This window comes from Ammospiza nelsoni, chromosome 9 (assembly GCF_027579445.1).
Source record: "Ammospiza nelsoni isolate bAmmNel1 chromosome 9, bAmmNel1.pri, whole genome shotgun sequence".
Taxonomy (NCBI): Eukaryota; Metazoa; Chordata; class Aves; order Passeriformes; family Passerellidae; genus Ammospiza; species Ammospiza nelsoni.
Window position 1 is genome coordinate 34,647,618 of NC_080641.1, and position 15,917 is coordinate 34,663,534.

The following is a 15,917-nucleotide window of genomic DNA, read 5'->3' on the forward strand; positions in this document are numbered from 1 at the left end:
TGTGGTTTCCTGCCCCAAAGGAGATGTTTCTTGTCGTTTTACCCGTGTCGCTTTCCAGGGGTGCAGCAGTGTGTTTGCCGCCGTTCCTTCCATTCATTTATTTGTTTATTGCCCATGTCAGTTGCACTACAAACATTTCCTCAAGGCTCGCTGTTCCACACGAGGCCGCGCTGGGCGGTGCCGTGGCCGGGGACGGATGGCTTCGTGCTCGGGGTTGCGAAAGGAGACGTCGAACACTGATAAAACAAAATAAATACAATAAAAGGGGAAGAAAAAAAAAGTTTTAAAAGAGTTTAAAAAGATTTTTAAGAAACCCGAGGAGGCAGAGCGGTGACCGTTCGGAGCACACTCAGGGCCGATGGAAGCCGCCCCGGTCCGGGGGCACGGCGGCCTCCGGGGCGGGGCTGGCGCGGGGGGCCCGGCCCGGCCCCCGCCCGCAGCGCGGCGGCCCCAGACACCTCCCCCTGCCCGCGGCGCCTCCGCTCGGCCCCGCCGCTCCCGCTCCTCCTCCGCGCCGCAGTTTGCGTCTCTCCGTCTCTCTCCAGCGCCGGGGCCGCGGAGCGCGGGCCCCGCCGAGCGCCGTGAGCGCGGAGCCGGGCGCGGGGCAGCGCCCGCCGCCGTCCCCTGCATGGCGGGCGGGCCCTGAGCGGGGTGAGCGGGGCAGGCGCTGCCCGCGGCCGGCGCTCCCCCAGCATGGCGCGGGGCGGCGGGCGGCTGCAGCCCCGCGCCGCCGCCGCTGCCCCTGCCCGGGGGGACCGGGGGCCGCTCGGCCTCCTGTGCCTGGCGCTGCTGTGCGCGCTGGGCGCCGCCGAAGCGGAGTTCTCCATCCTGGACGAGGCGCAAGTGCTGGCCAGCCAGATGAGGAAACTCGCCACCGAGGAGCTGAGGGTCGTCACCATGCAGGTACGGCCCGGCCCGGTCCGCGCCTCGCCTGGTTTTCCCTCCGTCCTCCCTTCCTTCCTTCTCTCCCTCCTCCACACGCTCTTCCCGATTCCTGCCTTGCCCTTTCTCTCTCCGTTCCTTTCTTTCTTTCTTCCATCGGTTCTTTTCTTCTTCGCAAACTTTCCCTCCCCCTTGCGCGGGCTGCCCGTCTTCTTCTGGCCCCGTTCCCCTCAGCCCCGGCTTCCCCCGTCCCCGCTCTCCTCAGCTCCGGTTCTCCCCGTCCCGGTCCCGCTCCCTCAGCCCCGGCTCTCTCCGGCCTCGCGCCCCGCGGCCCCGATTCTCTCCGGCCACGGCTCTCCTCAGCCCCGGTTCTCTCCAGCCCCGCTCCCGCAGCCCCGGTTCTCTCCAGCCCCGCTCCCTCATTCCCGGCTCTCCCCGCTCCCGCAGCCCCGGTTCTCCCCGGCCCCGCTCCCTCATTCCCGGCTCTCCCCGCTCCCGCAGCCCCGGTTCTCCCCGGCCCCGCTCCCTCATTCCCGGCTCTCCCCGCTCCCGCAGCCCCGGTTCTCCCCGGCCCCGCTCCCTCATTCCCGGCTCTCCCCGCTCCCGCAGCCCCGGTTCTCCCCGGCCCCGCTCCCTCATTCCCGGCTCTTCCCGCTCCCGCTTCCCCCGCAGTGCCTCCCGCCCGAAGGCGAGCGGGGCCGTAGCGGCGGGGCACGGGCAGTTTCTTGTTTTATTTGCGATGTGCACAACAGGAGCAGCCAAAACCGCCCCCCGCGGCCGCGGAGGGGCTCGGGGCTGAGCCCGCCGTGCCCCGGGGCAGCTCCGGGCGGGGGCTCGGGGCCGAGCCCGTCCCGGCCGAGCATCCCGCGGGCAGGAGTAGGGGTAGCGATGGCTCCCGGCCCCAGAGTGCGGCCGGAGGAGTTTGTTGCGATGCTGGTTGCGGGGAAGGCTGTTCTGGTTGCCGGAGTTGTTTGCCGGGCTCTGCCGGGGCTGGTGGGGCTTGCAGGGAGCGCCGGTACCCGCGCTGCAGCCGGCGGCTGCCGACCCTCTCCGGAGGGGGGAAAAGTGAAATCGGATCCCGGGCGGCTTTCGGGGGAAGGTATGGTCAGTAGCAAATGCAGTTTTAAAAGCCTCCCAGACTGAAAAGGAGACACTTTCATAGGATCAGCGGGGGTCTCTACCCAAATGGCCTTTTATCTTCTCTAAACTGGCTGCATTCTCTCACCTCTGGACCATCATTGTGCTGGGCGGCCTCCTAGGGCTCGTTTTGTCCGGGCAAACACTGAGCTGTCTCTTGTCCTTGATGCTGAGAAGACGCGGATTTAAATGACTTCACTTAACAAGGTACATTATTGATGTACTGAATTCAAGGAAGTCCTTTTTTTTCCCCCTTCTGCCGTGCATACACATGTGTGTATTTCCCCTCAAAAGATATAAGCATAATCCTTTGCTTTGGTGGAGTCTCTGTTAATGCAAATTAAGGCAGTATAATTGCATTGCTAAATCCGTTTCTGGCGTTAAAAAAAATGATAATACGATCACCTCAACGCGTGTTGTATTTGAAAAAGCAGCTCACAGAAATATACATTGTTACAAGAATTAACCGTAGGACGAGCCACGTATTCTTTCCAAGAATTGCACCGATGATCTGAGCTCGGGAACAATCTGAATGCCAGCGCACGGAGATGCAAATAATGTTAAAATTCTGTTTACTATTAGTTGGATATTTAAGGCCCCGAAGTAATTTAATGTGGTGGAACTGGTAGTTAAACTGAAACCCTTTTCATACTCGGCTCTATTTTTATATGCTTCATATTTTGACTGTCTCAACTCTCATCACGCTAATGCCCAGCCTGTCCTTTGCTCCCCTCTGGAACATTGTTACAGCTGTTTAAGATTAAAAACCGGTGGGAACAAACCTCCCCTGATTTTAGAAGCTTTTTTTGCTGACCTCCTACAGTAGAATAAAAAATGTTATGACATGTGTCACTGCAGCCCGTGCTTCTCACTTGGTTTTAGGGCTGAAATTTCCAAAGCCTGCTCAGGCAGGGATGGGTGTAGCTGGCACAGAATTCCCCATTTTTTCTGAGTGTTCAGGGCTGTGGGTGAGTGGTGGTGAGCACCTGGTGCCAGGTGCCACAGTGGGGATGCTTGGGATGATGCAGACAGGTTGTGTTTGCAGAAAAAACAGAAAAGAAAGGTGTGGGATTTTGGCAGGAGAGTGAGAACACTTCTGTGCTTTAAGTGGATACAAATCCAAGGGTGTTGTCCTGGTTTAGAGGGTGACAGGCCCCAAATCAGGACTGGTGAGGGGAAGCCGTGGTGGTGGCAGGAAGGGTTGACATCCAGCCGTTAGTTTTATTTGCTCCATAAACCAGAGATGAGGAAGTGGCAGGATTGGAGCTTCCCTTGCGTGCTGTCCCCACACTCTGTCCTTTCCAGCTGTGGCTCCACATCTGCACATCTGCTCACAGGCAGGAGGTGCTGGTGTCACCAGAGGGCTGTGCAGGAAGGGCTGGTCTGAGCTGGAGGTGGGCAGGAAGCATCCAATGAGTGCGGGAGCAGGTGGGAATGCTTCAGCAGAGCCAAGGTGAGAGGTTGCTGGGTGTGTTTTGAGTCTGGGAGAAGAGGAAGGTGTGGACAGAGCCTGTGTAAGTGCAGGAAGGCAGGATGAGCTGGAGACTCCAGAGCGGACACCAGAGGAGCAAGTGGAAGAGGTAAGAGGAGAAGGGTGGAATTAGTGAGCCTTAAATGCCTGTGAGAAGGGGCAGGGAGTGATGGAAGCTGTGGGATTTGAAATAAATCAGATTTCTGCGGGAGCTCTGGCGGTGCTGTGAACCAGCTCCTTCTCTGTCTGGTGTCTCCTTCTTGTGGCACCTTCTCCTTCTGCCTGTGCTCCATGGCACTGCTCCAGCAGCAGTGAGGACTGGCTGTTCCTCATCAAATCACATCATTTTGCATTGTTGGGAGGAGTGAGGTGCAGCTGGAAGAGAGGATGAAGCTACAGGCAGACCGAGGATGAGAGAGGATTCTGGTGGCACACCAGTGTGACAATTGATTTTGGCACTCACACCACTGCTTTCTATTTCCAGAGCCTTGCATGAGGGCAGTGTCTGAGCGTCACCTTTGGGGAGTGCTTTGTTTCCTTGCCCATGCAAGTGCTCTGGTTTCATGTAGAAATGTATTCCTTGAATGGTACTGCCTAGAGCAGCTGAGGATCATGTAGTGTAGGTGACAACTCATGAGTTGCATCATTTGCTGCATGTGTTGAACAGCAGCTTAAGGGTTTCTTATTTAAATTTCCAATTAGAATATACATGTGTGTACCGTACCAGGGATGCCCTTAGTGAGAACACGTGCTGGGCTCTGCAGTGTGTGGGTTCCTGGGTGTCTGCCTCTGTGCTCTTTCTCCAGGAGTGGTTAAATACTGAAAGTTCATCAGTTGTCTGATATTCTCTGTTGCTCTGATTAATTATTGCTCCCCCTCTGTTTGACAGTTCTGCCAAACCCCCAGTTAATGATGTTAATTAATATTCCGTGTCTTCCCTTTCACATGCTGGGGTCTGAGTGGTGTGTACATACACATCTTTACAGGGGGTTTTGCCCTGAGCAGCAAAGGTGATCTGTTTGTTTCTGCCCAAAGTGATTTCCCAAATCCAGCAGAAACCACACCACAATCTCTTCCCTTCCTGTCCCTCCTGTGGGACGGAGGGTGCTGGACAAGAATTGTGGTTTGTGCTGTGCCACAGTCGCCTGTAACTGTTCCTTTGTTTTTCGGCAGCATCCCTGTCATTCCAGGGAACCCTCCTGGCAGCAGGCTGCATCCTCGGGAGGCAGGGTGCACTCCCAGCTCCGTGTTCTTGTCATTCCTCAGCAAATCCAACATCCCATGGCATGGCTTGCCAAGGGCTGCAGCTCAATCAATGACCACTTGTGTGACAGTCCTGTAATGTGTGCTCCTGGGCAGAGCTGGCACTCAGCACTAATTAAAAGTTAAGAGCCCTTTTTTACTAAAATTATTGAACTGAATTGGTGGTTGTGGCATGACCTGGTCTGCGGGTGGAGTTTCACCAGTGCTGTTACCTGGCTTGTCTGATCCCAGCTTCTCTGGCCTGGCTGAAATTACAGGGTAGGTTGTTGCTTGAAACAACTGAAATTCTTTAGTTGGGAGGTGAAGGCAGGAAAAGAATAAATCAGTACTTTTGTGAGTGGTTGGTTTGGTTTTGGTGAGGTTTCACCCTCTGAATCTGCTCTGCGTGAGGTGAGGAATATTTTTTGGTATTGTGGGTCAAGGTAACGTTTCCATCTCCAGAACAGGGGTATAATGCTTGCAGCCAGAGTTGAAAGGAGTAAGAAATGCTTTGAAGATGAAAAGCATTAAATGCCTCTATAACTCTCAAAATGCGTGTTGGTGTTTCCAGCCAGACAGTAACAAAAGTTGTAGGCCCAGAGGGCCTCGAATATTTGTGAAGGCAGCTCTGCCATCTTAATCCTTAACTCCCGCTCTGAGCACAGCCCTTCTCATTGTCTGCTACTGATCTTGGGGGCTGGAATCAAAAAAAAATGCACTTTGAATCTGAGAAAAAAAAAAAAGGCAGTTTGGTCACTTATTTCCCTGTTTATTTTTAATATTAATGCTGTGCAAACAATAATATGTTAATACATCAGGTGATGCAGTGATGTGTAAAATAACAGCTTAGTACAGGCTTCTCCTGGTTGATTGGCAAGCATATTATTTATTTATTTCTCTCCCTAATAGCTTGTCTGGCCATATGTTTTTCAAGAAGAACAGATTGTGCTCAGACAAGCACAACATGGAGACAGAGACACGTCCAAGGGTTTATATGGGCTGAAAAATCCACATTCTTTGAGGATTTTTGGGTGATGGCAAAGAGTTGGAGTCACCAGAACTGTCCATTTATTCAATCTTTTTGAAAATGAGCGCTGACAGAACACAGCATTATTTATTTTTTCTAATGGGATGGTCTTCTGGTTAATGGATTTACTACCTAGAAGAAATAAATCCCATTTTGAGCTGTCCTGCAGAGCAGTTTAAATGGCAGAATGGTGATCCCTCCATCTCTGAAATCAGGGAGTTTCACACATTTCTCCACTTCTTTTGATGGCTCTTTGTAAATAAATCTGTGGTGACTGCGCAGCACGTGGTGTCAAACCCCACATCCTCCAGCTCTGCAGCCTGGACCTTGTGCACCCTCACCACAAAAAAATGCTTATTTTTTTCCCCCTATTATTTTCATCTTGTGAAGCTGAAATACAAAAAAAACCTCCAATAAATAAGGAAGGCTGTTAAGTGTTCGATTGTACCTTTTTGGGTTATTTTAATATTATTTGGCAGTAGTAATAATTACAGAGCAGAAACCAGTGGAGCAAAACCTCATCTGTTTTCCATGATTGTGCCTTAGTTTGAGTCCAGCTACAGCAGCTTTATCCGAGGCTCTCTGACATCCCAAATTTTTTATCCTTTTCCACACATATTCCTTTTTTTCCCTACCGTGAAACACTTCCAAAAGACAGCGAGAGGTCCTGGTGGAAGGGCAGGACCAAATCTGAATTTTTAATGATCCTTTGAGCCGCCTCTTCAAAGGGTCGGGGCATCCTTAGTGCCGTGGCATCAGCCAGGGCTGACATTGCACTTCAAACGCCGGGGATGCAGCTGGCCCGGCCAGATAAAAGTTGGGCAGTGCAGCAGCAAGGTGGGCTGGCAGATAATGAGCTGTGCCCCAGCATCCCGGGGACAGCAGGAATCCAAATCTCCCGGGAGGGGATGGGGGAGCTCAGCTGTGCCAGGGCTGATAACGCAGGGAAGGCACGCAGGGAAATGCGCTCGGATTTTTTGGAGTGGTTGGTGCCGGAGAGGCTGCTCTGCTGTCATAGCCTGGGCAGGCATGGGGAGAAAAAAACCTAGTTTTTGTGGTGAAAAACATCGAGAAATTCTTTTCTTTCAGAGAGGGAAGATGTGTTTGAATTGGAAAAAAAATAGCAAGTTTTCTTGTGTGTGTGCGTGTGTTTCCCAGTTTTTCTATCTATAGTTTTAAAGGGAGAATTAAGAATAAACAGATTTGTTTCGTTTGTGGGTTTCTGGTGAGGAATTGACCAAGAAATGCTCGGAGCCTTGTCAGTTCATTGCTCTCCTGTGTGGAACTGCCCAGCTCTAAGGAATTGCCCCAGATTTTGTTTATTTCCATTGTTGGGGAGCTCCATAACTGGGACTGGGATTTGAGGCTACCTGAGCTTGGGTATCTGTGAACCTGGAAATGGCAACATTTCCTAGATAAGGGTTGGATTGTGGCCCAGGAATGATTTATTTTGATGCATCTGATTAGGAAAATACTAGATTTTTTTACTTTCCAATTTTTTTTTCTGTAGATGAATAACATAACTTAATAATTGCAATTTTAGTGCCTTGTCTGAGGCATCCGTCTTTGTTTTGTATGTCAAAAATTTTGCTGAGGTTTTGATTAATAGCTCTTGTATTGTAGGTTTAATGCAGAATAAAGTGTAAAAATATAGAGAGCCTGCATTCCTCAATCATCATTTTCCTGTAGCTTGTTGTTGTTCAATACCATGTAGTGTTAGTGAAATCTGAAAGGATTTCCATGGAAAAGAGAACACAAGGATAACAGTGAAAAAACACTACTGCTTATGCAATGTCTGTTGTGGAAATTTTCCTTTTCTGATATAAAACATAAGCCAAGTTATTGCTTGAATCTCGTGCTCTGTGTGTTCTTACCCTGTGCAGAAATCTGGATGAAATTATGTGTCCGCCTCAGCAGTGAAAATCTGAGCTGACTTTTGCAACAATCCTGGTGCCACAAATCAGGAGCACTCATTCCCAATCCCAGGAAAAGTGTTAATGGAGTCACTGCATCAGCTGCCTCCATGGAGAGCCTCCCAAGAGATTTTGCAGAAGTATATTTGCACAATTACAATAATTAGTAAAAGCAAACTGTTACATCTCCCTTTAGCAACTTCCCAGCCAGGAGCTGCTGATAAAAACAGCTTTTTGTGGAGCTCTTGGCCTTTGAGCTCACAGATTTGCACAACTTGGACTGTTTGAGTTGAACTCCCTTCCACCTTTTGGATAAAAAAATGTAATTTTCCTTTCAGCATGTCTGCAGAACTGCAGCTTTGACCTTCTCCTGCACATATCCCTGCGATGCTGTAGGAACTTCTGGCTATACTTTGGCTTGTCACAGGTGGGAATGAGGCCAGGAGAAAAAAACCCCTTTAAAATAGACACATCTGGAAGTTGCCATAAAAGTTTCTAGGAGCTGGAACGCCTTAAACAGAATTTCTGGTGTGTTCACCCAGGTGGGGTTGTTTTGTGCTGTTTTTGGGAGATTTCACACCAAAGTTCACGTGGAGATAAGTTCAGCTTGGCAGAGATGATGTGGTGGTACCACAGCAAAGGGCTGAGGTGACCTCCCTGGCCCTGCTTCTCTCCCTTTCAGCAAAGGAAGCATTGCAAACATTTCCTTTTTTCTGTGTGTCACCTCAGGACTCACATCAGACAAACCCTGGGGAGGTGTTTGCAGGGGTTTTAGGGTGAGGGTAGAGAGAGAATTTTGACTCTATGTTTTAGAAGGTTGACTTATTATTTTATGATGTATCTTACATTACAAGAAAATTATATATTAAAAATATACTACAAGAATAGAAGAAAGGATTTCATTAGAAGGCTAGAAAAGAAAAGAATAGAATGATAATGAAATGTTGTGACTGCCCACAGCTTCAACAGAAGTAACTATCACTAGTGTCAGGTGGGATTGCTCCAGTGTGGGATGATGGCTCAGCTCCTGATGCTTCCCAAAACCTGGCAACTGGGATTATGGTTGTGTTTGACTTGTATTTGAAGAGAAAAGTGAGTGGTGTGAGGCTTTTTTGGGCTGCTGAGGTGTCGGATGTGCTGCAAGCCAGGAGAGCTTTTTGGGAATACCCTACAACGAAGTCCTTGGGGTGGCTATGGAATTGTGCATGTTGTGGGAGCAGAAGAAAATTCTCCAAAAAGTAAATTTTGCTTTTTGTGGTTGCCTGTCCATGGCAAAGCAGCCCAGGAGGAGCTGCTGGTGGGAGGTGGGTACAGGAGGAGGTCACATCAGGATATTTTATTGCCTTGTTCGTGGTCAGTGAATGAACAGATTGGTTTTCCTCTTTTCTCCTATATTGAAATCATGGGGGATTTCTGACTTTTGATAAAGACTAATGAGAAGAAATAGAAGAATAGGAAAGAAGAAGGATCTCCCATCATTGCAAGGAGTGTGAAAGGAGGAGGAAAAGCCACTTCCGCTCCGTGGATCCTAAATTGCAGTTCATATTTTGTTACTGGAAGCTAAAAAAAAAAAAAAAAAGCCATTTTTTCCCCTCTATTCTCTATTTCCAGTTGGCAGCAATCTGGTCAAGCCCTCATGGACAGGTGTATTCCATAGGGGCCAAACCAACATTTTGGAGACAGGATTTTCGTGTGGTGTGGAAGGCACAGAAGGATAAAAATAGAAGTGTTTTTAATTTGAGGTTAATACACTTAGCAGTTTTAACAATGAAAGGATATTTAATTGAAATCAGCTACAGCTGTAGGTAGTTTGACTTCCTTGGGCACATTGTTTGCCCAAGGAATTGTCTGGAATATGAATTTCAGAATTGGTTCCTTGTGCCAGTGGCTGTCAGGGCTGCCAGGTGTGCTGTGGGATTTGTTCCCTTGCTCTGGTTTGGTGGAGTTCAGCTGCACGCAGCATTTAGAGGGAAAAATGCAGTTTTTGGAGCAGGCAGGAATAAGCACTGAGGATGCTTGTTTGTCACAGTAGGCAGCTGTGGTCAGGCAGCTGGCTTTAAACTGTACATTTCAGTCTTTGATCTCTGTGATTAAAATTAGAAATTCTTATTCCTGGGTATACAGTGTCTTGTGTCTTCCTTGAAGGAAGTTTTGATTTTAAAAATGGAAGTTGATATTTGCATACATTGCAGGAGGAGGATGGGAATTGTGAACTTCTGAGAGTTTTTAGCTTCAGATGAGCTTCACCAAGGTGGAGGTTGCAAACCCAAACCTAATGGCACTAAGTAGCCAAGCTTCTCATTAGTGCAGGTGGGGAAAACAAGAAATCTTCTCTTTAATTTTTTATTTTTGACTGAAATGAGGCTATAATTGTAAATGATCCTATTCTGGCCCTTCCTTTTGAATTCTGCTGCTGTTATATTTTACAATCCCTAGATCATTTCAGTAGCTGCTTTGATGGATGTGCTTGATGGTCTTGAAGTTGTTAAATTCAGTTCATGGTGATGCAGCTGTTCTTGGCAGAGAGGAACCTCTGCTGTGCTGAGCTCACCACTGGGAACACAGGATTTTATTCCAAAAGTTGTGTTTGGTTTCTGAAATTTGACATACTGACATACTGGTGATGCTGTATTTCCATTAGAACTGCTGCCTGCAGAGCCAAAATTAAAGTAACCCCAACTAGGCCATGATAGGAGATAACTTGTTTAATAGAAATAGAAATGACCAGTTGTTTATTTCTATTTGGTGTGAAATTCAATCTCATGAATTTTAAAATATCGATTCACTGTGATGTCACATAAATAGAATTTTGCCTCCCCCTTCATTATTTATGTATTTATTCAGCAAGTTGGCTGAAAGTCTAGAAATACATTTTTTAAAAAAAAGTATATTCTGGTAATTGCAACCTCAGACTTTGAAATGCTGCTTTTTCCTACCTTTCCAAGAATAGAACCTCAGCCTCCAAAAATAAATGAAGCCCAACATCCATCACCATGGTGTTCAGAGCTTGGAATGGTGGATTTCTCCTGGAGGAGCAAAGGTGCAGCAGCTATTTTGGGAAGGGGAGATGTGGGGTGGGGATGGAATGAATGCAGAGCTGCTCTGGGAGGGCTCCTTGGACACCTCAGACCTACTTGGGGTGTGTGTGTGTTGTCTGGTGGCTTCAGAGCCTGAAAAGTCAGGATGAAGAGGAGGAAAAATAAGCAGAGAAAGGGATATAGTGATTAACATATTTAGTGAAGGCACTTGGCCTCACTCTGCGCAGCTGGGGTGGCCTGGTGGCAGCTCTGGTGTGGCAGGGACCTCTCCAACAGTATTATTTTTATATTATAATTATTTTGATGTACATTATTATGTTTACAAATTTTATATATATATAAATTTTATCTATTATTCGAATATACATTATTATTTCTATATCTATTATTACGCATATACGTAGTATATGAATTTTAAATATATTATTAATATACACATTTTTGCATATACATTGTTATGTATATAAATTATATAGATAAATTCAAAATATAATTTGTATATACATTATTATTTTATATACATTATGTATATAAATTATATATAATTTTATATATATCCATATATACATTATTTGTATATACATTATTATGTATATAAATGATATAAATAATTTTAACATATTACTTGTATATACATTATTATTTGTATATACATTGTTACATTTATTCTATACGATATACATTTTTATATACATTCTTATTATTATTCCAATAGGGAATAATTATTATTATTCCAATTAATATTATTCCAATAGGGAATGGAATAACAGGATGCCAGCAGATCCCCTGGAATTTTGTGCTTGGTGGAAGATATCCGTGGGGGGCTTTTGATGTGGAATGGAGGGATAGGAGAAGGAGGAATGGCTTGAAACTGAGAGAGAGCAGGTTTGGCTGGGATATTTGGAGGGAATTGTTCCTTGTGAGGCCCTGGCACAGGTGCCCAGAGCAGCTGGGGCTGCCCCTGGATCCCTGGCAGTGCCCAAGGCCAGGCTGGATGGGGCTGGGAGCACCTGGGACAGTGGGAGGTGTCCCTGCCATGGGATGGGATGGGATTGGAGGCCCTTCCAACCCAAACCATTCTGGGATTCTCTGTCCCTGCAGGGAGGGATGGGTGGATGGATGGATGGATGGATGATGGGTGGATGGATGGGTGGATGGATGGGTGGGTGGATGGATGGATGGATGGATGGATGGATGGATGGATGGATGGATGGAGGGATGGATGGACGGATGGATGGACGGATGGATGGACGGATGGATGGATGGATGATGGATGGATGGATGGATGGATGATGGATGGATGGATGATGGATGGATGGAGGGATGGATGGATGGATGGATGGATGGATGGATGACGGATGGATGGACGGATGGATGGACGGACGGATGGACGGACGGATGGACGGACGGATGGACGGACGGATGGACGGACGGATGGACGGACGGATGGACGGACGGATGGATGGATGGATGATGCATGGATGGATGGATGGATGGATGCATGGATGCATGGAGCACACACCTGATGCTGGTGTGCGTGACAAACCCCAGCAGTTCTGCCACCATCAGCTCTTCCTCCTTGTCCCATGAGGAGCTGCACTGGAGTTTAGCTGCTGCTGCCCCTAGGAGAGGACATTTCACTTCAATCCTGCAATAGATTCACAGCCTCTTTGGGATCCTTTTTGGGATCCTTGCTCAGAAATGAAGTTACAGCCTGTGTCAGCATCGGGCCCTGAGTCTAAAAATATATTTAAAATATGGAAACCTTGGTGAGCAAGGCTGTGGTTTGCACAGGCCGGAATGCAAAGCTGGCCCACAGCCACACCCATGCTGGGGAGGATTCTCAGCTTCTGCCTTTGCTTTGATGATGTAGAAAGAAAAAAGATTTTTTTTTTTTTAAATTACTTTTTTAGAAACATTTTTTTCCTTTTGTTGGGCAGAAGAGAGCATTCTCTGTCACAGAGCTGGCAGGAGTCTGTACCTACCTTAGTTATTCAGAATCTCAGGAGATGCTGAGCTCCTGTGGGAAAAGGAAAGGGAGGCAAAATATGGAGAAAGAGGATAAAGTGGCTGTGCACTGCTGTGGTGTTGGTAAGAGCAGGAGTGGCAGCTCACCCATTCATCCTGATCCATGCTGTAACAGCAAGATCTGATCTGTTATTTCTGTTATTTATTTATTTCTATTATTTATTTATTTATTAACTTTCTGTTTCCAACCTGCCAGAGCAGCGATTCCAGCATCCTCAGAGCATCATGTTTGGTGCAGGAGCACTGTCAGGGCTTGAATCCTCTTTCCCGTGTTTTCCTAAGCAGTGTGAGGTGCCTGAGTGTCACCAAACAAATAAATGAAAGCCTTAAAACATCCAAAATCCACCTTCAGCTGGGTCACCAGGCCCTGGGTGTTACTCAGAGGGGCTGTGCAGCATTCCCAGCTCCTCATTGCAAATCCCAGTTTTCCAGTGACAGACTTAAAAATCTCATTGTGCAGCTGAGTTAGTGACTGAGCCCTCACTTTATAATCACTTTATAAAGCGCATGCACATTAGCAGGACGTGTTTAATGGCCACACGGCCCAGATGAAAGGGCCCTTTGTGGCAGGAGCCTTTTGTGCCTTCCCGGATCCCTCAGCAGTTCCTGCCGAGCTTCCCAAGTCTGCCTGACGCGGCGGGGCCGGGAAAAGCCCTTGTGGCTTTCAGCTTGAGTGGAGAATAATGGGGAGCAGGATGGCAGGGGGAGGGCTCCAGGCTCTGCAGCTCCTCCTGCCCCAGCTGGGGCTCTGCGTTCCCAATGACCTTCCCGGCTTGTGTCCCCACACCTGGGGACGCTGCGACACCTTTTCTTTACTTCTCAGGTTGGTCTGTGATGGCCACGTACCACAACAGCATTTGATTTATTTAATATTTTTGTTATTTATTATTTTTGTCAACTGAGATTTGATGTTGTCTTTCATCTTCTGTTTAATCTCTTGGCTACGTTTTGTTTCCTGTCTGTGGCTCTTAAAAAAGCTTTTTCTAACCTTACCTTTCATCCTCAGAAAATAAGGCTGCAAGGTCATGGATGTGTTCAGCTTGGCCTGGAAATAATCTTCACGAGAACAAGAATATAGTGGATATATATTTAACTTTCCATTAACAAAAAGAGGGAAACTTCAGCAAAACAATCCTGGATTGTCTGATGCAGAAAAAAATCCTGATTGTTTGTTTTTGCTAATTCACATGGTGCTTTGTGGGGTCACAGGCAGAGAGAGTTTCAGCTCCTGCAGAAACTTTGGGAAATCCATTCCAGTTTGGAAATTGCTGGGTATAGTTGAAGTGAGAGAAGATTATGAACAAAAAGAAAAAAACAAATGGTGGAGATGGGGGAACATACACGAGAAAATGCAGGTTTTTAATTAAATTAGAAATTGGATAGATGTGATTGGAGTAGGGTTTCTAGTCTGGTCGGATCCCAGAATCATTAAGGTTGGAAAAGCCTTCCAAGACCACGGAGTCCAAGCTGTGCCCAATCCCCAGCCCAGGGGGCTGAGTGCCACCTCCACACCTCCCTGGGCAGCCCCTGCCAAGGCCTGAGCACCCTTTCCTTGGAGAAATCCCTGCTGCTGTCCACCCTGAGCCATCCCTGGTGGGAAGGTCGGTGTGCAAACGCTGCTCATGTGTTCCTGGTGAGGAGGACCCAGGAGCTGCTTGGGCAGCTTCAGGCAGACATGTGGGGACACCACAGTGAACCTCCCCGTGCTCCTTGCCTTGGGCTGCCTGTCTCCATCTCATCCATGTGTTTGCTGTTGGTTTTCCATGCCAGAGATTCCATCATGTGGAGGGAGCCAAAGTTGTTCTGTCTGCCTTGAGCTGAGCGTCTGCAGCTTCTGCAAGGGCAGAGCTGTGGTTGTGGTGTGGCTGAGGGTGGAACCAAGGGCTGGGCTGCACCCAGGTGCCCTCAGAGGGGTTGGGAGGGAATTCAGCTGGGAAATGCTGCCAGGGGAATGTGCATGGCCACAGGGAGCAGGAACGGGGTGAGAGGCAGAGGGCTGGGCTCTGTCCTTCTGGGGCTTGGGAGCACTTCTGTCTCAGGATCAGCCAATATGTTCTGCGTTGGTGGCATGGAGCTCTATCCTTCTGGGGCTTGGGAGCACTTCTATCTCAGGATCAGCCAACAGGTTCTGCACTGGTGTTGTTGAGCTGAGGGAGGATTTAATCTGAATAACTGGAAGAAGTTTTTGGAGATGAAGCACTCAAGGCCTTTTTGCCAAGTGAACCTGTGGTGTTTTCTGTATTCTGTTTTCTGAAGGTCCTCACTCTGTAAACCAAGTGAGGACCTTCCTAGGTGTGCCCATAAATGGACGTGTGCCAGGTATTCCTCAATCTCCTCTTACAAAAGTCAGATCTGTGATTTAATTCCTCTCCAAGAGGAATTTGCTTGTATTTCCTTGTTTTCCCCCCACTTAGCTGTGTTTAAGAAATCCATTCTCTGGGAATTTGTGCAAATTTTTTTTCTCTCCCTCTTTTTTTCATCAAAATAGAAGAAAATCTGGCAAAGGACTGAGGTTTTCTTATTTTTTTAAATTTTTAATTACATCTATTTATGACATCTTAAGTCCAGAAAGATCTCTGGTTCATGAATTTTCCCCCTTTTTTTTTCCTGTTTTAGTTTTCAGTGCTGTCCTTAGCTCATTAGCTAGAATCTCCTCTATAATTATCTGTAATTTTCTATCCCACTTGCTCAGTGAAATACTTAGAGAAACAAACATTCTGTGGTAGTACTGTGAACTGGGCTTTTAATTTTAAATTCTTCATTAATTTCACTGCGTATTTGCTCCAAGTTTTGTGTTCTGCACATGTGATCTTCAGTTTTTTAAGAGTATGTTGAACATTGAATTGAAATCAGCTTCTGCTTTGTCAGAGGAAGATTTCTCATGAAAAATAATATAATTTTGCTTTTCACACAGCTACTGCTCTGCAAGCTGGAATAACAAATACTATTTTTTTTTAATCAGCAAAAAACCCCTTCTATTATTGTTATTGCTATTTTATTTTTGGTGACTGTAAAACTGCAACAGGAAATGACCCCAGACACAGTTTCCATGACACCCTCTCACTTGAATCCAGTTTTCAAGCAGATGAAAGGCCCGAGCAGCCTTTTGATAGTGAGCAGCTAATTGGGTGCCTGATAGAGGCAGGTTTTGCTCTGGGGAAAAAATAAAGGAGCCAAGA

The 15,917-nt window shown here is 47.3% G+C and overlaps 1 protein-coding gene across 1 annotated transcript in view; it reads left to right on the forward strand.

Moving 5' to 3' along the window:
- Positions 1–693: 693 nt before the first annotated feature.
- The window catches only part of CACHD1 (cache domain containing 1), a 90,984-nt gene continuing 75,760 nt past the window's right edge, over positions 694–15,917 (forward strand). Inside the window, exon 1 of the mRNA XM_059478615.1 lies at positions 694–903. Within this exon, the coding sequence (XP_059334598.1) occupies positions 694–903 (210 nt within the window). The remainder of the gene's footprint in view (positions 904–15,917) is intronic.